The sequence below is a fragment of the Protopterus annectens genome, chromosome 10.part0 (genome assembly GCF_019279795.1).
Source record: "Protopterus annectens isolate FY-2018-M chromosome 10.part0, PAN1.0, whole genome shotgun sequence".
In the NCBI taxonomy this organism is placed as follows: Eukaryota; Metazoa; Chordata; order Ceratodontiformes; family Protopteridae; genus Protopterus; species Protopterus annectens.
This window is the reverse complement of record NC_056744.1, coordinates 1,654,773,825-1,654,796,161: the sequence shown is the minus strand read 5'-3', so window position 1 is coordinate 1,654,796,161 and position 22,337 is coordinate 1,654,773,825. Positions and strand designations below refer to the sequence as shown.

The following is a 22,337-nucleotide window of genomic DNA, read 5'->3' as shown; positions in this document are numbered from 1 at the left end:
GTACTTCTCAGACATACAACTACAGCAGCATTTTTCTGTTTTGCAGCTTCAATGTTGTGTGGTTGATTTTCTGAGTGATGACTATTTGTGTCTTCAATGATATGATCTAGACCCACTCCTGGTTGTGTACTGAGGGTGCAAAAACAGCACCCCACATCTGCATTCACTTGTGATGTTGAGCAGGTAGTTCCTTTTTCTGTAGTTTGTATGCTGTTTCCATAGGTTCTTTCTGCATTTTCACTAAAAAGCTCAGCAGACCAAAGCCGGGAAACCCTTAGGTAGAAGGAGGTGTGACACTACATTGCCACTACGCATGAATGAGTTATCATTACTTTCTTGCTGTGTTGCAAAACAGTCCCCCGGTTCTATACATACTTCTAGTTTTCTATTACATTATTAACGTCAGTAAGAAAAAAAAATTGTATGAAGAGGTACAATTGGTAGTAAACTGTTTACTTACCATGAAGATTACCTTCAATACTATCCTTCTGTTCTCTGCTATTTTCCCCCTCCACATCACCTTCTGGTAGCTCATCTGTTTTTAATAACAGTAATAACTTCTTTTTAGGGATTCTGTATCCTGTTTATGAAAATAAAGATAAACATAAATATTTCAGTTTTTACCCAAGATGTCCACATAGTCAAAGCCCATTTACAACACAGAAATGATGTTAACGATTTCACAAAAAATATGCTACATACTGAAAACATGACAACATACAATTATTTAACCACATTAATTCTGACCAATGCTGAAGATAAATCAGAACAGTATGAAGTTTAGAGACTGGTGAGCAGATCAGCAGTAGAAACACATACACCTGTCATTACTCTTTACAAATTCATGATGGACACTGTAAGAAATGGACCCCGTGTGCGCCAAGTTTACCAGGAAGACAAATAGAGGAGACATGCAACAGAAAAACAAAGCTTAGTCATGTAATTACCACTAAGAAAGCAACAGATACTGATAAAGGTAAACAGATAAGCTTGTCAGAGGGTTGGAGCTGAAAAGGAGGAATGAGAGGTCTTGAAGAGAACAAGCAAGGCAGATTACAGGTTAGTGACATTTGCAGGAAAAATTACATTTGAGGAATAAAACAGTTAAACTTAGGTAAGAAGTGATTAAGAAAAGAGGTGTGTGTGTGTGTGTGTGTGTGTGTGTGTGTGTGTGTGTGTGTGTGTGTGTGTGTGTGTGTGTGTGTGTGTGTAAAATTAAAATGCGGATGCCATGGCTAAGCAAGGTTTCTTACTAGAACATTCAGGAAACAGTGGAATGGGTGAAACTGAGTAATAAATAAAACTATACTATTATTTTGCTTGCTGTCTGCCGCTGTCAAGTGACACTGAGTAATCCCTGGGGTATATTGCCCATCCCCATCCATTGGTCAATTTTGAACTGAACAACAAGGCCAGTGGTGCTGTGCAGGGACCGTACCGATTTTCATCATTTCTCTGGGTGTCCTGCGAGTCTCTCCCTCCAGCATATAATGATCAAAGGTGTCTTACCTTTCCAGGATTTTTGCTCTATCTTGTAGTAGCTTCCTCTTTGTTGTAGAGCTTGTTTATGGCTATGGGTCCACTAGACTGACGCTTGCCTTTGTACAAAGAGTCTTAGATTTGTTTGTTTTGTGCCTGCCTGATCCAGTCAGTCCTGTAGGTGCTGGTAGAAGAGCATTTGATGTAGCGTTTGAGTAATGTTTGTTTTGAGCTCAGGGGCCTTGGGATGAGGACCTCCAGCAAGATTAGTTTATGATCTGATCTCACCAGTGAGGGGGTACTTCTAGTGTTGAACATTGTGATCCCATGTTCGTGATGCATGGATCAATCAGTATTTTTCTTTCTCTGTGGGGATGGTGACTGTTGGTTTGTTTTTGGCATGAGGAACCTAACAACTAGAACCTTTGGGTGGGCTAGAGTTTCCCAGTCTAGTAGTTTTCCCAGTTGATATTAGGGAGTATGATGGTGTTATGGTATACACATTATCCATTTAGACAGTCTGGTGAGTGGGGGGGGTTAACCAGGCTCCAATTCATCTAAGTGTCTATGTTCTGTATATTATGTCTGTCTTTCTACAAATAATATAATATTATACTAGTTAATTTTTTTTTTACTGATACAATAATGAATAATGACTGTCCTGGTTAGTGGGTGCATACAGAAAAAAAAATCATTGATGTTTACACACACACACCACACACACACACACACACACACACACACACACACACACAAAAGCTACAGCAGTAGTTATGCACTAGTAGTACTAAAATCAGCAAACAGCAATGCAACTTGCAACATCCACACCAGATTAGTCACTTGTTTAGCAGTCATCAAACAACAGAAGCAGTAAGCAGAGAAGCAGTGAGGGTAAGATTTACTCCATTGTGTATACTTGTCTTGTGACCTTCCCTGATTTTTGTTCATACTTTTGATGCAAAATATGTTATTCTAGTAACTTTATAAGTGAATTAGAGAAATATTTAAACATATTTATGATTCTGAGCATTTTCTATTATTTTTTTTGGGTATTGAATTCAAATCTTAAAGAAATTGAGTTAGTTATAGAATCAGGTGCTCTGGGTATTAAAATAAACTACCTGAAAAGAGAACTATCCCTATGATCGGAAGAGCGGAAGCTTCTTAAAATCCAAAGTTTGCACTGGGAGTAAGTCACTCTGAACCTCTCTAGTGCTTATATTGTTCATGTTCATTATCATCTTCATCATCATCCTAACAGTCCTAACACAGTCCTGTTGTTGTTAAAGAAGATATAATTAGGAATTGAATTTTTTTTCATTCCTCATTTTTCCCCAATCAGCAGCAGCTTGTGGGCCCCCACCACACAGACAAAGATTAAGGGGGCCCCTGCAGCATGGTTTTGCAGGGGGAAAAGCTATACATTTATCCTCCAATGTTTTCAGGAAGGCCATGTGAGGTTCCTGAGTTTGAGAGGGTGGCCTGTAACATGCTGCTACAATTGCAGAGCAGTGTAATAGGTGTGACTTGCTGAAAAGGATGAGAAACACTGAATTTTTAAGACATGGAACTTATTCTTTTGAGCAGCTACTCAGACTGAGATACCTATGCATCCACTGTTCACAGTCAAGTATGCTGTAAAGCACAGACAGATTGCCAGAAAGCCAACTACCCCTGCAAACTGTCACAATGCATGAGGAAAAGAAGCTGCCACAAAAGGAGTACGGCAGTGAATGTCTCAAAAGAAGTAACTGCAGAAAATCTCTCTCTCTCGCTCTCTGTAAAGGGAAAATAATTAACAAAAATTCAGTAGTTACTATGGTCTTCTAAAGATACTTGATAAAAGAATATGGCAAAGCTGGAAGCCTCCTTTTTAGTAAGGGAGTCTGTCAGCTGCTTTTTTTTAGTGGCCATCAGGGTAGTGTGAATTCTCTTTGTTTAAAGCAGTTATTTTATTCCACTGACTTCTAAGCAAACCCTTTTTTTCTGTGATAAAGCATATACAGTTAATTGCCTTAACAAAATAATAATTATCTGAGACAGCAATTATCTGAATGGTGTCATTCATTTGGTCACCACGTGTAAGTTCAGACTACAGAGTAGAAACAATGCATTGTTGAGATGATCTGACATGGCAAGGGTTTCTCCTAAAAGGGTTTTGTTTGGCACTCTTCTGGACTGCTAGCAAAGGGGCAAGAATTTTCTTTTTTCTCCCATCATAATTATCAAATATCCCCCTTAAGTGCCACCAACTGGTAGGTTTCCATGTGAAGCATCACAGAAGACAACTAGTTAGTTCTCAGGGTTCATCCATTCCCAGGTGTTGAAATTTTAGATTTACTTTTACCAAATAGATTTTCCAAACTGTTTGAATAGCCTGAATTATGGCACGTTTCAAGCTGCACGTCAAGGAAGAAGCATCAAAGATGACACCTGGTCATCTCTGTCAAATCATCTATCCTATCAGCCTAGGACAGTCCATCTTAGCTAAGGAAAGGGGAACACCTCAATATACTGCCATTCATGGTTTCCAGATAACAGAATGAAAACTTTTAAGCAACTCTTTTGTTGTAAAAAACGTACTTTACCAACAGTAGCCAAGCCATATCCCACATAACAAAAATGGTCATCTTCTACACTGTCAATCTAAAGGTAAGCCTTTTGTGTAATGAGTAACCACAGTAGCAACTCTCTTTGACCCACTTCCACCAAGTCAGAAAGTGACATTGTTATTCCTATCAAGTCAGTAGAACATAGCAGGATTCTGCTGCCTGGCATTTAACAGACCATAAACACACTCCTTGTATTTTCACTCTAAACCCACATATCTTACCTCAGAAGAGGACAGACAAATGTCATGTGAGAGTTTCAACAATTTGCAAAAAGGCAGATGTAACATCCTTAGAATGAACTTTTCACAAACTATGGTCAAAGAAAGGAGTAAAAAAACGGATTCTGATGCACACCAGTCAATCTTTTGGACTTCTTTTTTTATCAAAGTCTTTAAACCCTTCAGCTACAAGACATGCTTTGGGTAGTATTTCTTTTGTAGTTTCTTTGAAAGTAAACACCAGAGATACATTTTTTGGCTAACACTTCTTCAAAATAACATTCTCTCCCCAGTTTGTGTTCTGTCCTGTGTTACTGATTCAAATAATATGTACTTAGTCAAGCGTTCACCATGTACTATATACAACTTAGAGAGCTGCATCTACAAGTTCCTTGTCCACTGCGAATATTTTCTACATATGGTGGGTCAACAGACCCCCTCTGTGCCAGAAATATCATATGTAAGTGTTTCAAATTATACCTTTTCTTGCTTCTATATTATGTTGTCGAAAGATGAATTAACCAAACACGTCTGACACATAAATATCGACCTCTGAAATTGCTGAACTGCCACTTCAGTTAATTTTTTTCCCCAGGAGAAAAAAAATCGCTTGGCCGTCATTGGGGATTTGCCCTTTTACTCACTGTAGTGCGATCTTGGAGTTGTTATATTTAGCTTGGGGTGTGTGGGGGGCAAAGCCCCCCTGCTATGTAGGGTTTGAAAGTTTGGTTTGTGTGCCTTCAGCCAAGCAATTTTTTCCCCTGGGAAAAAAATTGCGGAAGTGGCCATTCAGCAATTTCAGGGGTTGATATTTATGTGTCGATAAAGATATGTTCAGTTAATTCGTCTTTCGACAATATAATATAGACCCGATTTCTTGTGTCTGCTTGTAGCTTTACCAGCCAACCCTAAGAGTTCAGCTTGTAAGTTGTAACCCTCTTTCTCTGTCCACAAATCTAATGGATTGATCTTTTTGAGACTGAGACTACTACCTTTTTGTGATACCTACAGCCGGTTCTTACAATCAGCACCAAATTTTCCTTACTTGCTTCAGAATTATCTGTCTCATATTATTTTCCATTTTCTTAGATGTTTTATATAATTTCTGGTGAGTTTCCTACTTCATACCTCTCATTTTTATTGACATAATGGTCTTCTGATTCTTACTTCTGTCTTGACTTTAGAAGCCTGGAATTATGTACCCACATACAATTACCACTATATCTGATGAATACCACTTCTCCATCTTAGCCAGTACTGCCGGAGGGTCCTTTCCATTCAATGCATCAGCTCTTCCGTAAAGTGCATTGTCTGCCATTTTAAACCTTTCAATATTAGTATAAAGTTGTTTCTACAGAGTTCTCTAAATTTGATACAAACTTTCAGCCTCAGCTTCCTCGTACTTCTTATAATGCTAAAATATATTCTCCCACTGCTGTTACTTATGGTCTCTTCTAGAGCAGGCAACTTTATAAAACAGAACTGTATGGCGATATGGGTATTGAACATATACAAATGATATGGAAGGTGTCCATAATCATTCTGCATAGTTTTTTTGCTGTCACACTGCAGTCTAATGCTACATACCAGTTATAATCACTATTAGCTTTCACTTTTAACTTATTTTTCCTAGTGTGTAATTTTGTCATTCTAGGAGTCCATTTGCTTCCAAGGACTACATACCGACATGACCCATAACTTCATTAGCTCTCTTCCATATCTCTAATACGTTACTGAATTCTTCAACACTGTCACTTTATAACATCTGAAGTGGACAATGCTTGCATATCTACCAATGAACAAATGTCTTTACAATTTCTGACAGCCTCTTTTTATTCATGATCTTTCCACCATTGAAACTTGTAAAAAGATGACATGACGGTATCATGTACTGAGTGCCAAGAGCCAAGTACCAAATTCAAGTTCATTCAAGTCTCTCAGTAATGAAAGGCTAGAAGCATGCCCACAAAGAGCAAAGGTTTAGGTCTGCTATTCTGCAGGCAAACCTCACAATTCTCAACAATCTGTTTCAACACAGAAAAGACATTAACGTGCTGAGATAGTGAATTCCACAAATCACTGGCTGCTTAAACATCACTGTTCTTTTTTTCATGTCCATGACTGTACCTGTCCCTTGTAAGAATATCTGCTCAGCAACAAAAGTGTCTCAACTAGAACTACTTTTCTTATCACACTTTGTTTGTCCTACTTTTGCTGGTATTTTAAGTCTCTCAGAAAAAGGTAATAAAAGAAAGTCATATGGAACAAAGGGTCATTTGTTGTTAAATAAAGTCATAATGCAGAACTCAAAAAGGGGAAGAATCTGAGTATGGCATGGATAGACTACAAAAAAAAATTGACAGTATCCCACATTCATAGATAAAAGAGTGCTTAAAAATGTGTAAGATACACACTACACTGATTGATTACATTACAGCAACTATGAAACAGTGGCAAAGCACTGTGCAATTAAGCCATAATAAAGGACAAATTATTATTCCAGGAATACAAATTCAAAGGGGGATATTCCAGGGTGACCCTCTGTCATGGTTGTTCTTTTGTCTTGCCTTTAACCCATTAAGCTGTCTACTTAACAGATAAGGTAATGGTTATAATTTGGCTCCCAGAAAACATCAAAGTGTATAGATGATTTAAAACTGTATAGTTCATCAGATGATGAACTGAAAGCAAAACTGCAAGTGGTCAAAATTTTTCAGATGATATAAGAATGTCATTTGGTCTTGATAAGTTTGCAAAAGCAACCTTTAAAGTAGGAAAGCTGCAGCACCAAGAAAACATCAGTTTGGGACAAGAATGTGATACAAAAGAACTTGAACAAGACTGAGTGCATAAATATTTGGGAATTGAAAGATCAACAATAAAACATGAACAAATGTCAATAAAACTCAGTAAAGAATGTTTTGAAGGCTTAAATTAACATTAAAAACAGCTTTGACAACTAGGAACAAAGTCCAAACTATAAACCAATTTGCTCTTCCTGTCCTAACATATAGTTTTGGAGTGATTGACTGACCCCAAAAGGTGTTGATTCTTTGGACAGGAAAATAAGAAGGATACTTCATGCTCATCAAGTGATTTATAAAAATCAGTGCTTACATATATATTCCCCATTCTAAAGGAAGCATGGGACTCCTCGAAATTTACTACATGTATGCGATAGTGGGACTGCATACATATCTGCTGACCTCACAAGACCAAATGTAGTGAAAGTTTTGAAACATGAGGAGAATAAGTCTAAGATGACTTGACTTCCCTGCTTAGTTTAGCAGAAGCATATTGGCATCAAGCGGGAATGGAAATCAAACCAGAAGCAGATGAAATTTATGTGGTAACTGAATGTACCAAAAAACAAAAGAAAGAATATAAGGTGAAAGATCAGATGAGAAGGCAAGAAATGTGGAAAATGCATAAATATAGTTGCAAGTACAGAAAACTCTTGGAAAAACCTCATGTTGATCAGGATTGGATGCAGGAATGGTTATGGAGAGGTGAATTTAAACAAAAAGATGAAAGATTAACATTGGCAGATCAAGACAGTGGACTGTGTACATGTTGGTTTACAAAGTCCATTGAACATGTGGGAAAAACAGACGAATGAAGGTTTTGTAAAACAGAATTGGAAACAGTAGCACATCTTGTTGCTGGTTGTGATATACTGATGGCAGAAGGACTGTATAGTGAAACGCATAATAATGTGGCAAGACTGTTGCATTGGGGATTGCTCAAAAATTATAATACTAAAGTAGCTGAAAAGCACTGGAAACATGAGCCACAAAGCATCATAGAAAATGATGAAGTTTATATCGCAGGGGATCATCCACTACCAACACTTTAGATTCAAGAAAATCAGACATAGTAGTCCAGAAAAAGAAAACAAAAGTAGCACTGGATCACTGAAATCGCTACACCCAGTGACTAAAGCGTCTTACGTACAGAGAGACACAGTCATAAAGTACCAAGATTTGCAGGCAGAAATGAGGGTAATGTGGAATAAAGATACCCAGACAGTTCCAGTCATAGTAGGAGCAATGGGTCTTATAAAAAAGAATCTACAATTGTATCTAGGTATGTTACCAATCCATGCAACCCCATACGTATCGCAGGAGTCATTACTGGGCACATTGTAGCACTTCTGGCTGACATCAAATATTGAAACAATACTAATTTCATGAACTTTAATCATACTTTGACTTAGGAATGGGGTCCATTCCTGTTGTGGTATGAGAAACCCAAAATATTTGGAGAAATTAAAAAAAAAAAGCAAAGGTTTAGGTCTGCTATTCCACAGGCAAACCTTACAATTCTTAATCTGTTTCAAAAAAAGAAATACATTCATGGTCCTTGTTTCTAGAACTATAAAGGAGGTGTTTGTAGTCTATACATAGAATCATGTCCAAATTGCAGATTCAGTTTATTTAAAACTTTTATTTCTCCTTCTTGGCGATGTTCTTTTAAACCATGAGGACCTCATTTTCACAGCAGCCCTCCTTAAGATCTTTATCTACGATGTTGAGACATTAATGTGCTGAGATAGTGAATTCCACAATCACTGGCTTCTTAAACATCACTGTTTTTTTTTCATGTCCATGACTGTACCTGTCCCTTGTAAGAATGTCTGCTCAGCAACAAACGTTCCTCAACTAGAACTACTTCTGTTTCATGTCACACTTGACATGTCCTAGCTTTGCTGGTATTTTATGTCTCGTTAGAATATACTACTATGATATCTGAAGACATCAAAATCCTACTAGTGATAGAGTTGTCTAACTAGTTCTCTCCACACATTTTGTGTGTGTGTGTGTGTGTGTGTGTGTGTGTGTGTGTGTGTGTGTGTGTGTGTGTGTGTGTGCAGTGCATGTTATCATTCAAAGTGGATTCAAAAAGATTCTACTGCAAAGATCTCTTAATTTTCAACTTGTTCAGTTCTACCTAAACGGTCATTACCTCAGTGTGAGGTGCTCTAGTACAGAACACATCTGATTATTTTAAAATGTGCGGTGTCCTGAATTATTCTAATGCTTATTGAAGTACCTGATGCCTTTTCTCCAAAAATACACTTTAGGGTAACTTCAAGGAGACTAAAGTAAGTTCTATGCATGCTGCTAATACTGCCTACCTTTTACATTTAAAGTATGCACAATGCAGTATCTACAAGCTTAAAAGTAAGCACTGCATATACAAGTGCCACATTATATATGCATCCAACTACAGCTTTGCTTAAAATCAGTTACATCATCTCACATGAAATTTGTTTCTATGATCAAATGAAAATGAGTTTGCTACATAAATTTGTTCTTTTTCCTGCCTCAGTAACATAGAATCAAGTCTACTTATTAAAGTGGACATACATTCTGTGTTCATTTCCTCTGCTGGATCCACCAAGTTACATGCCTTGCTCTTCCAGCACAACTTTAAGGCTTGTTTTCATTTTTTTTTTTTAGATCGGTAACCAGAGTCCAAATTATAGTCTCATTTTCCAGTTTTTACAGGACTTACTTTCATATCACACGTGAGATTCTATACCCTGAAATCATCTTCTCCCACCCATGAAAAAGCTGAACAAATTGAGTTTTGAAAAGACATGAACTTTATTCTTTCAATGACCCAACCTGAAGAAATTGAAATATACACAAAAACATGTACAATTCAAACAGTACTGCTTTAAAAGCAGGGTCATTGCCAGAAAGTAAGATATACTGCTGTAAACTGTCATACAGCAAGAGGAAAGAATGCTGCAATAACAGTGCCAAACAAAGGATGTAATAGCTTAATACTTATGACGTTTCCTGCCGAAGGCATGAGAACTGTAACTGTGATACTGAAAAGACATCTAAGTAAGAAGCTGTCACAACCTCTGAATGCCTTTCTTTGTCAAAGATATAGTGCTCACATACATACATAACAGGGGTGGGGGCACAACTGCCCACATCAGAAGTGCAGATGCAAAGACCCACCCCCCTCATAAAACTGCAAACTCACTGTACAATGAGTTACAAGTGTTGCTGTTTTTTCTTTTTACTTTTGGATTACAAATTTGTTTTCACAGTTGTAAGACTCACAATTACAAATTAAGGAGATTGAGGGGAGTGTGTCTTAACCCCATCGACCCCTATGGCAGTCTTGTAAACTATTCAAACAGGTGCATGTGTGCTTCTAAGAGCAGGTGTGCTTCTAAGCATGTACAACTTCCCCACCAAGAGTTGACTTATCTTGAGGCTTGTGCATGTTTATGACCATTTTCCTTTCCACACATATCAGTTTAAGCACTTCTGATGGCATGCTATGGTTTACAAGATTTAAGGCTTTGTGTCTCAGTCTATGCAGATGTTTTATTCAGTGCTGACGACATTCTTGCTTGGTGGCAACCGTGAGTGAGATGTCACCAGTGATGCTGACCATACAACTTAATCCTTCATCTTATAACAGCTATGGATGTCCAAGATACTTCTGGAGGAAATGAGATTCCAAATTACTTCACCAGAAACTTGTATCGGCCAAGACTTACACTGACTGTATAAAGCATGTAGCTGCTTTCATCTAGCTTAACTTGCTAGAATGTTTGATTAACATTAAATAAAAAGAAAAAAATAGATCATTATCCATTGTTATTACTACTGCTTCTGCTGTCTGAAGCAGACAGTGTTCCTTTGTTCTAGACCCAAGTCTTGACAATACACACATATTCTTACCTTGTCTCGTTTTAGAACTACTGGTGTGCTATTTACCCATTTGTTCAGTTTGCTTCACCAACTCCCACAGTTTCCATTTACTTTAACTGTTGTTTATGTTTATCTGTAACTGCAATAACAACTTTTCTTGGGGCATATATTATAGGTCTTGCCTCAAGCAAAATCTTAATATTGCATTCAATTTGCAGACAGCCCAACCTTCCATCAACTTGGAGAATTTCTGCAAATTTCATTAACATCTGGTAATGGACAGTCACTCTGGTTGTGGAAAGGGATAAAGTCCTGCTGACTCAGCTCCAATGAGCAGCTTGGGCAACTGATAAGGTGGCAAGAAGGGATGGCTTGTCCTTTAACATAGTTGACAAGCATGGGGGGTTAGGGAAAGGGAAAAGTGGGTAGGGCATATAAAGTGAGACTCCTGGATAGAAGCAGAGACAGCCAAGCCCTCAGGTCACCTTAGGATCCACAACCTGCCCCTGAAAATACCACAGTCTGGGGTGGGTGGCTTGTAGTCCTCCTATGGACGTGATGCCCTAGTGACCAGGCTGGTGTTATGAGGTCCGAAGAAAGCAAACAAAATTTAAAAAAAATATATATATCTTGTAATAGAACTTTAGCATTCTGAGCCTTATGATTCGGTATCTGCAATGAAATATTAATCAAAGAAACATTTTTTATTGATTGAAAAAGACGCACCGCAGCATTCTTATTATTTGGAACATGAAGTCTGTACCAAACTCATGCATCCTGGCATAAGAAAAGGCATCTGACTGACTCTGCACTAACGTACTGACTGAGCATTACCAAGAGCTCTACTCTAAGGAGACCACTGTCACCGAAGCAGCAGTCAAAAACACAACTCCCCTCCCAGTCATGGAAGAGCTTGATGATCCACCCTCTGTAGAAGAGCTCAGCAAAGCCATCAACTCCCTTGACTGCGGTAAAGCTCCAGGAAAGGATGGCATTCCCCCAGAGGTCATCAAGGTCTGCAAAAAATGTGTTCTCCTCAATCACCTGCACAAGCTCCAGCTGTAGTGCTGGCAGGAAGGAACAGTGCTCCAGGATATGCATGATGCCAACATCATCACATGGTAGAAGAACAAAGGAGACTGAACTGACTACAACAATTACTGTGGAATATCCCTATTCAGCATTGTTGGGAAGGCCTTCGCCCATGTGGTGCTGAACAGGCTGCAATCACTCACAGAACATGTTTACCCTGAGGTGTAGGGTGGATTCAGAGCGGGAAGGTCTACGATTGACACGATCTTCTCACTAAGGCAGCTGCAAGAAAAGTGCCACGAGCAAAGGAAACCATTGTACATCGCCTTCACTGATTCAACTAAGGCATTTCACTTGGTTAGCAGGAAAGGCCTCTTCACCCTGCTATAGAGGACTGGATGTCCCCCCCAAATTCCTGAAGATGATTACATCCTTCCAGGAGGGCATGCAAAGTATTGTACAATATGATGGCTCCTCCTTGGGCCCATTTCCAATCAGGAGTGGAGTGACACGAGGGTGTGTACTTGCTCCAACACTCTTCTGTATCATTTTCTGTCTGTTAATGTCCCATGCCTTTAACGAGTCTGAAGACTCCAAACTATAAGTGTTGGCAATCTCTTCAACCTCACACACCTTCAAGTGAAGACCAAAGTGCAGCCAGTACTGATCAGAGAGATGCCGTTTACAGATGACGCTGTTCTAACTGCTCACACTGAGGAAGCACTACAACAACTCATAAGTTCCTTTGCTGGTGCTTGCAGAGAGTTTGGCCTCACAATCAGCCCCAAGAAGACCAACATCATGGGGCAGGATGTCATCAGCATCCCCCACATCTTCATCAGCGATAACTCTCTCAGGGTGGTGATGGACTTCACTTACCTGGGTTCCACCATTACCAGCAACCTCTCCCTGGACATCAAGCTGAATACCCGAATTGGTAAGGCAGCAACAGCAATGGCACACCTAACAGTGAGGGTCTGGCACAACTCCAAACTGACCATCAACACCAAGATGGAGGTGTACCAAGCATGTGTGCTTAGCACGCTGCTCTATGGTAGTGAAACATGGACCCTGTACTCCTTACAAGAATGCAGGCTCAAGGCATTTCATCTACACCGCCTCAGAAGGATCCAGGGCATCATCTGGCAGGACCGCATCCCAAACAAGAACATCCTAGAGCAGGCAGGGATATCAAGCATGTTTGCCTCCCCAAACGGCGCTTGTCCTGGCCTGGTCAGCTGTATGCAGGACGGTTGAATCCCCAAAGACCTTCTGCATGGCGAGCTTGCCACTTGGGTTCATACCCATAGGAAGGCCCGTTCTGTAATTCAAAGATGTCTGCAAGAGTGACACGAAGGCAGACAACATCAGTCCAACAGGCTGGGAAGCCATAGCCTCGAACCACATCACTTGGAGACTGGCCATCAAGGCAGGTAGTCATTCAAGCGAGAAGAAGAGAAAGAAGCTGTGGGAGGAGAAGCGAGAGTGCAGATGGCAGAGGACAGCTTTGGTACCTACACAGCCAGGTATCGACTACACCTGCACAAACTGTAGCAGTCTGCCAGTCAAAAATCAGACTTTACAGTCACAGCAGGCACTGCATTTCAACCATCGACTGATTTCTTGATGCAAACTTTATTGTCTCTCGAGACAGGCCATCATCACTGGCTTACTGCTCAGCATTTTTTTCTCTTTATGCTTTTATCTTCCAAGCCTGCCTTCCATCAAGCCACTCACTTGGCTTCCATTCATTCCCTCCTACAGCTAGAAGTCAAGTTCCCATGCATTCACTGACAACAACAACTGAAGCAAATCATTTCCCAGTCAGGCACAGCCATCATACGGACAGTCACGAGGGAAATTTGTATTGTATGGCTGTAATCCCTGCCTGGTGGTGACATGAACACCTGCATCACTGTAGAAACAGCTTAAAGGGACAGTCCCAGAGATTTTTTGTTTTGATTCTGTCTTTGTTTACATTTTCAGTCTGGCTTTCTGAGCATGTTCCAGCTTTGGCTGCAGGGGTTAGGGGAGGGGTGCTTATAGGAAGTTTCAATAGTCTTAGTCAAATTCCATCTCAAACTGCAGATGTACTCACAACAGCTCTCACTGTGTCATTATTAGTTTCACTTGTGCTTTTTATCCTCAAAGAAAGAAGTAGTCTTTCAGGAATTTCATGACCCCACTTCATAGCTCTCAACCTCTTAGCACATAAAATCTGTAGAAAGCCAAAAATAATGAGGCGGACAATGCCCCTAAAATAAGGACAATTTTTAAACATTGCTCTTATAAATCTAGAAAGTTGCTAGAATAAAACATTTTGTGTTACCATGCATTTTCTAAAGGATATGAAGTCTGAAACTGAAATGTCTGTCATTATTTAGTGAATTCAATCCTCACAGATTTGCCACAAAAATCCAGAAAATTACAAATTTTATGAGGAAGAGACCAAAAATATGAGGCCACAATCTGGCAGTTGAGAGGTATGCCACAGGTCCATATCACTTCATTGAAGTGACACTTCAACAAACTGCATTTCATCAGAAATAATGTTCATTGAATTCTGCTCATGTGGGGGGCTGTGCCCCCACACTCCCCACTAATTATATATACCAACACTGAGATCACACTACAGTGAGGAAAGGGTGCAAATTTCCCGATCCTCACTGAACTGCGATGTCAGTATGAACAGTTCGACGAACTGCATGTTCGATGTAAGTGCACTGAAAATGAACTAATTTTTCACTGAACTAATAGGAACCCATATGCCTCACTTGCTATTCCCCCTGCAGGAAAGCATATGAACAATGCAAAGCTAAAACGTAAGTAAACGAGTTTTCTGTTCATTTCATTTCATATTTTATTTTGTGCAGATTTTTGACTACTAAGTGCTATGATGTTATGCATGACTGTCACTTACTCCGTAGAAACCATAAGAACGAAGCAAGTTTCGAACAGTAGTAGAAGCCATCCTCTTTTTCATGTTTTGTTTTTTGATTTCTGAATACTAGCCAATTGTAATGGTTTTCTGACCTGCTGTCAAAAACACATACTTGTGATGCAAGCAACAGATTCATTTTAAACAATGAAGTCCAAACTTACTGTCACAATAGGAGCTTACAGTATGGCAACCCTGTGACAGTTATACATAATAATTCTGAGATTGCTTTACTATGGAGTAAGGGGAATACATCACGAGGCTGGTATGATTTTGTATGAATTCACTAAACTGTACTGTTTTGACCGTACTGCTTGCTTGCAGTTATGCTATGCAGAACAAATAATAGAAATAAAGAGCTGGATAAATAAGATAAGCTTTTTGACAAAATCATTAAAAGTAAAAAGACAACCATCCCCACCACAAACCACAAAAAATGTAACAACCTTATTGTTTCCCACTGATCAGGGACTGAAAACTTTGACAGGAACTGAATATTGTTAATTGTGTTAACCAGGGGAAATGAAAACAGGGCCGCATAAAGTAAATTAAAACCAGTGATGTGATAAGTGGGTGGTGACAATTGTCAGGTATCAGGGAAGCTCCTTTCAGTCAGAATTTTAGACTCGGGGATCGTCTCTTTAAGATCTTCTAAATGTGTGTCCACAGTGCCATCAAAAGATCTTCTATAGGGGTATCCAAACTTCTCCCCAAGGACTACAATCACAAGCTTGGGGGAGGGGTCATGATCCCTCCTTTCCTATTAGATGGGTTGGTTTGGCCAAAAAACTAAACAACAGTGGTACCGTGGATGAAGACGAGTCTGTAGCCAATGAAAAGGTTTGGTTGGCGATCAACCAAAGTTCTGTTTTAACAACAACAGATCACTTAAATGGCAAATTTGTTACCACCGAAAGAGAAACACAGTAAAATTGTCAGAACATACTGGGACATATCCTTGTTATGCTTGCAGTGCTTGTAAGTACATTTCACCTCTAAATCATTTTATCTATCCTGATACTGGTATTCATTATGCACCTAAGCTGTATTCTAACTGCAGAAACACTTACCTACTGTATTTAGCATTCTGCACCATTTGTTCATGTTTTATATAGGAAAGACTAACAGGTCTTTGAAGGAACGTATTCTTGAACATCTCTGTGATATACACAAAGGTAGAACGACTAATGCCCTTGTGAAGCACATTGTTTCATGTGGTAAAACGCATGCTTTTAACTTTATTGTGTTGTAACATCTTTTATGTGAGGGGAGGTGATTTTGTGAATAGAGCTGAATATGCAGAGATGATGTGGATTATAATGATGCAGGCTAATAAGTGCTCAGGTTTGAATGATGTGGTATCTTTAAAACCGGCACTTAAATCATGTGACCTTTTTTACTGACTAACTGTCCGTTATAAATACCTTGTTTTAATTGTATTGTGTATCTTGGTCTGATGAAGTGCCATTGGCCGTGAAAGCACTTTCCTTACATTAAAGTTTTATTATTTTAGCTGTGTTGGTCGGTCTCATTTCCATTATTTTGGATTGTTTTGGGCAATGCATGGTCATGCTTCAGCTCTCTACTGACAAATCACACAAGCTGAAATACACCAAATCCCTCGTACAAGGGTAAGTGAGCTGGCAAAGCCTGCTCCATCCCACTTTCTTTGTTCTTTCAGCACCTGAGATGTTAAACAATTTTAGCTGCAGTCAGGGCTTTAACACTCTGCATCACACAGCTGAAACTTCACTGTTCTAACATTGTGGTTTGATGTTTTTGTGAATACGCTTCTCAAATGTGAGCATATTCAAACCATATTCTCATTTGGTGCTTTCTCAACACTACAAGATTCACATCTATGATCTGTCAATATATTTTTTCTGAGCAATGTTGATTGTTTTATAGCAATCATCTTAACACATACTGTGAAATCCTTGTGCACAGTGAATTTTCAATCTGTACATTGTGCTGCTGTTAGGGGTCGCCACAGCGGAACTCTGGTCCGCTAATGATTGGCAGTAGATTTTGATGAATGCGGAGGTGCCAGCTCGCACGTTCAACCTTCACGTTCAACCTTCAACGAAGGCACGCCCATTTACGCATGTCTTTCAAATGCCCACCCAACCGTGGGGAGGACATGCAGACTCCACACAGAAGGCACTTCCCACACTCCAGCCGAGAATCAAACGGGAGAACCTCTTGCTGTGAGACAACAACACTACCGCTGCACCACCGCGGACGTACCGGGAAAAGCCAAAACACAACAACAACAACACTGTGCTGCTGTTACAGCTACTCAGTTTTCTAACAGTTACACTTTTAAAAAGTGCACAATTTCAGCAGCTCGTGTTTACAAAATGTAATCCAGCAATAGCATTTTCTATCAGCTAAATCACTTGTTTATATATGACTGATCATCCCTTATCCATTAGGCTCATTAAATGTTACTTACTCCTCCAAATTTTACAAAACAAATAGCATACATCACCATTTACAAAGATATATATATATATATATATATATATATATATATATATATATATATATATATATATATATATATATATATATATATATATATATATATATATATATATAGGTCTACTATATTTGGTCGAATTACATTTGGTCGAAAATTATTTCAGGTAGTTCACTTCACCATAAATTCATTTCACTGAAAACCCATTTGGTCGAATTCCAGTTGGTCGAAAATGGAATATAGCCCCTGCCCCACTGCAGTGCGACCCTGGAGTGAGAACATAAAGTAAGGAGGGGTATGGGGGGCATAGCCCCCTACATAATTGCAGTCTATTCACTATTATATACATGTATATCCATTAAAAATACATTGAAAGATATAATGTCAGTAAAATCTAGTTGCAAAATGTGAGGGGCTACGCCACACACACACACACACACACACACACACACACACACACACACACACACACACACACACACACACCCTAACTTTATATTCTGACTCCAGAGTCACACTGCAGTGGGGCAGGGGCTATATTCCATTTTTGATCAAATGTGCTTTCGATCAAATGAGCTTTCAGTGAAATGGGCTGCCTGAAATAATTTTCGACCAAATGTAAATAGACCAAAAGCAGTAGACCCATATATATATATATATATATATATATATATATATATATATATAAACTATGTCTATCTGAAATACAGTTCCATTATCCACTCGTGCAAGAGCAAAACATCTATTTTATAAGACATTCTCTCAGTTTTATTCTGTATATTATTATTTGTAATCAGTCCTTTTATCCCTCATTAGGTCTACAGCACAAATACCTATTACAGTTATTGATTTTAAACTTTTCTAGTCCCCATTACTTCCCAATTTCGTGTCTTTGACCTTTCCCAGCAGTTTTATCACCTCAAATAGCTTATTTTAGTTTTTGATAGTCTTACTACTGTTTTCTTAGCCACTATCAATACCAAAAAAGAACAAAGCCTGTACATATTTGGGCTGCTTTTCTTTGCAACAGCTCATCAAGAAAAAGTACAGCTGTGTACACTTACCATAAATGTAGATGTTCGAGTGTATTCACTGTTGCAGTCATTATTTGGGTAATCTGCTGGCAGGTTGCCCTCAGTTGGCCTGAATATCAAAGTCTTGGGTCCTGTGTCAGTTGCTGTCTCCTCTTCCATGATGTCAGGTCGTCAGGCGTATAAAACAAGCAGCCAACGCCATTTTATTCAGTTTTCCTTGCCCCAGATGTCAGGTGCCCCCCAAATGGGGAGCAAAAAAAAAAAATATATATATATATATATATATATATATAAACAGTAATATATGTAAACTTTTAGCAACATAAACTTTACCTTCATCTAAAAGCAAATACATCACAAAGGCTTTAGTATATAGTGAAGGAAAGAAAAGGTATTGAAAAAGGGGGATGGCGGGTGGGTAACCCGGACTGTAACAGTGAACACACTCGAACATCTACTTTTATGGTAAGTGTACACAACTGTACTATGTTCTTCGTGTTTCACTGTTGCAGTCATTACATTTGGGTAGAACCCCAAAGCTATGGATAGGAGGATGGAACTAAATAGTATTAGGAGCGACTAGAAGGCCCTGCAGAACTGCAGTGGCAAAGTCTGTCCTGGATTTGGAGAAGAGTGGCAAATGATAATGCTTTGTGATGGTATGAACAGAGTTCCAAGTAGCAGCCTCTAGAATGTCTTTGATTGGAACCCCTCTGAGAAAAGCTGCTGAGGTAGAGGCAGCCCTGGTGGAATGTGACTTGATCCCCTTGGGCACAGGTTTACCATGGTGCAAGTAGCAGAAACGAATGCAGTGGCTTATCCACTTAGAAATAGTCTGCTTTGATATAGCCTTCCCCTCTGATCCTGCAGCAAATGCCACCAGTAGTTGCTCAGACTTTCTTAGAGATTTGGTCCTGTTTAAGTAGAATCTTAGTTGTCTGTGTACATTCAATGAATGCAGAATCTGCTCCCTCTTGTTCTGCGGATTTGGGTAAAATGTTGGCAGGTGAATTGTCTAGTTAAGAGCCACACTGGATACCACCTTAGGCATAAAAGAAGGATTGGTCTGGAGGAACACCCTGTCCAGGTAAAATGTAATAAAAGGCTCCACAGCCATGAGAGCCTGTAGTTCTGAAACCCTTCTTGCTGAAGTGACTGCCAAGAGGAAAGCTGTTTTCCAAGATAGAAATTTTATATCCGCAGTAGCTGCTGGTTCAAAAGGAGGCAGGGTGAGTTTCTCCAGCACAAAGTTGAGGTCCCAAGCAGGAGTTGGTGATCTTTTTGGAGGCCTTAAATTTTTGGCCCCTCTAAGATACTGGTTAAGCAGAGGATGAGAAAAGAGGGGAGGCTCTGTGTTGTAATGAGCCGAGATGGCAGAGGTATGGATTTTAATTGAAGAAAAAGATAGGCCCTTGTCAAGCATCTCAGTTAAATATTGTAAAATCTGAGGGATATTGGGCTTTGCTGTGTCCGTTCCTTGTGCTTGGTTCCAAGTACAGAATCTCTTCCATTTATCAGCATAAGATTTTCTAGTACTAGGCCTTCTGGCTTCCAAAATGACATTCATCACAGATTTACTGAGAGGTGATGATTGAATAATTAAATGATCAGCCATGCTGCAAGGTTCAGAGTTTGGAGCTGGGTGTGCAGAATTTGATTGTTCTGCTGAGACAGTAGATGAGGTATTTGAGGTAAGTACCAAGGAGGAAGTCGAGACATATTCCTTAGAATTGGGTACCAATGCTGGCAAGGCCAGTCCGGAGTGACTAGGATCATTTTTGGTTTTTCCTGTCTGACATTTAGTAAAACCTTGCAGAGAAGAGGCAGAGGGGGAAAGGCCTAGACTGATAGGTTTTCCAACTGAAGGATAGGGCATCCACTTTCCATGCTTTTCTGTGATAAGTTCTTGTGCAGAATTTGTCCAGTTGATAACTTTGGGGAGAGGCAAATAGATCTATGTCTGGTCCCCCATTTCTGTGTTAACATGCTGAAGATTTGTGGATCCAGTTTCCACTCATGCGGGTCCATACGATTTCTGCTTAGGTCTTCTGCCAGAATATTTTATTTTTCTGGCAGGAACTGAGCTTGAAGATGTATTTGGTAAGTCAAAGCTGTGTTCCACAATGTCATGGCTAGTCTGCAAAGGGGGTAGGAATGTGTACCCCCCTGCTTGTTTATGTACCACATAACCGTGGTGTTGTCCTTCTTTATCAGTAGTTGTCTTGGATGAAGTTAAGTCCTTGAAGGCTGTCAGAGCATTCTGAACAGCTAGCATCTCTTTCTGGTTGATATGCAGATGCATTTGTTTTGGGCTCCATTTGCCCTGAATGCATCTCCCCTCCAGGTGGGCCCCCCAAGCATAGTCTGTTGCATCTGTATTTAGGGTTTGGGTGGCAGGGGGTAGAGTGAATGACAGTCCCTTGTTCTGGTGACATGTCTCTGCCCACCAAAGAAACTCCTGTTGTAGGCAGGGAATGAGAGGAATCATTGTTTCCAGACTGTGACAATGTTGACTCCATAAACTTTTTAGGTACCACTGAAGTTTCCTCATATGCAGTCTCGCATATGGAATTAGTAGAATGCAGGATGCCATGAACCCCAAAGCTTGCAGAATTTGTCTTGCAGATAACTGGGTTTTTGTTGCCATTTGTTTGAAGTATGTTGTCAGTTGCCTTTGTTTGTCTGGCATGAGGTAAGCCATCTGGGCAGTTGTATTCAAGCTTGCACCCAGGAATGTAATTATTTGAGAGGGTACCAGTTGTGATTTCTTTTCATTTATTGTGTACCCTAGGCATGTTAGAAGCCTTTTTACAAACGCCAGATGTTGAAGAAGAGTGTCCTTGTCCTCTGCTTGAATGAGACAATCGTCCAGATAAGGATAAATTTGAATGCTTCTTTGTCTGCAGAATGTAATTACTGGTGCCAGGCACTTTGTAAAGACCCTGGGCGCAGTAGATAAGCCAAAGGGCAGTGCAGAGAATTGGTAATGCAAAAAACCTGCTTTGAAGCGGAGGTATCTTCTGCACGATTCCCTTATTGGGATATGCAGGTGTGCCTCTTAAGTCTAGAGTCACTAACCAAGCATTCCTGCCTAGCATAGGCAGTAGCTGTTGCAAAGTCAGCATTCTGAATTTTGAAATGCCCAGGAACGTGTTCAAAATCGATAAGTCCAGTATTGGACGCCAGGCACCGTCTTTTCTGGGTACCAGGAAAAGTCTTGAATAAAAACCTTGTCCTTTTTCCTTTTCTGGTACTGACTGAATAGCCCCCATTATCCATGAGGGACATACCTTCTTTCTGAGCCTCTGCCCACTGGTTTTGTGGCAGATCTGGTTATCTGTTTGGAATTGGCAAAGTATGGAAATGAAATCTGTACCCCTGGGATACTATGTTTAATACCCACTTGTCCTGGGTAATTAACTGCCAATTTTGAGCATGAAGTGCTAGTTTTCCCCCCAAGGGGGCTGCCAAAAGATAAGTGCTTGGTGAAGGTAGAGGGAAGTCATTGAGACTGCTTACTGTAGGGTTGTGCTTTGTTTCCTCCAGATTTGGAGGCACCCCATTGCTTTGACCTGTAAGAACCCCTGTGATTGGTATCTGGAGCCTTTTGAGCACCTGGATTTGCCTTGAATGGCTCTGTTGGACACAGGAAAGGACCATTTTTTAGTAGGCCAGTGCCTACTGAACCTGGGTGGCTACACTTGCAAGAAATATTTTTTACAGTTTGCACAGATTAAGCTTTGTCTTCCATTTTCTTTAAAACCTCTTCTGCCTTATTACCAGAGTATCATGCTGCAAGGGGGCATCCAACAATTTAGCTTTAACATGATCAGGCAGATTTTGCTCCTTGAGCCAGGCATGC

The 22,337-nt window shown here is 39.8% G+C and overlaps 1 protein-coding gene across 1 annotated transcript in view; it reads right to left on the bottom strand.

Annotated features, from left to right (window-relative positions):
- Positions 1 to 22,337, bottom strand: part of LOC122813857 (zinc finger protein 883-like) — a 270,161-nt gene that overhangs the window by 135,098 nt on the left and 112,726 nt on the right. Inside the window, exon 4 of the mRNA XM_044086396.1 lies at positions 461 to 580. Within this exon, the coding sequence (XP_043942331.1) occupies positions 461 to 580 (120 nt within the window). The remainder of the gene's footprint in view (positions 1 to 460; positions 581 to 22,337) is intronic.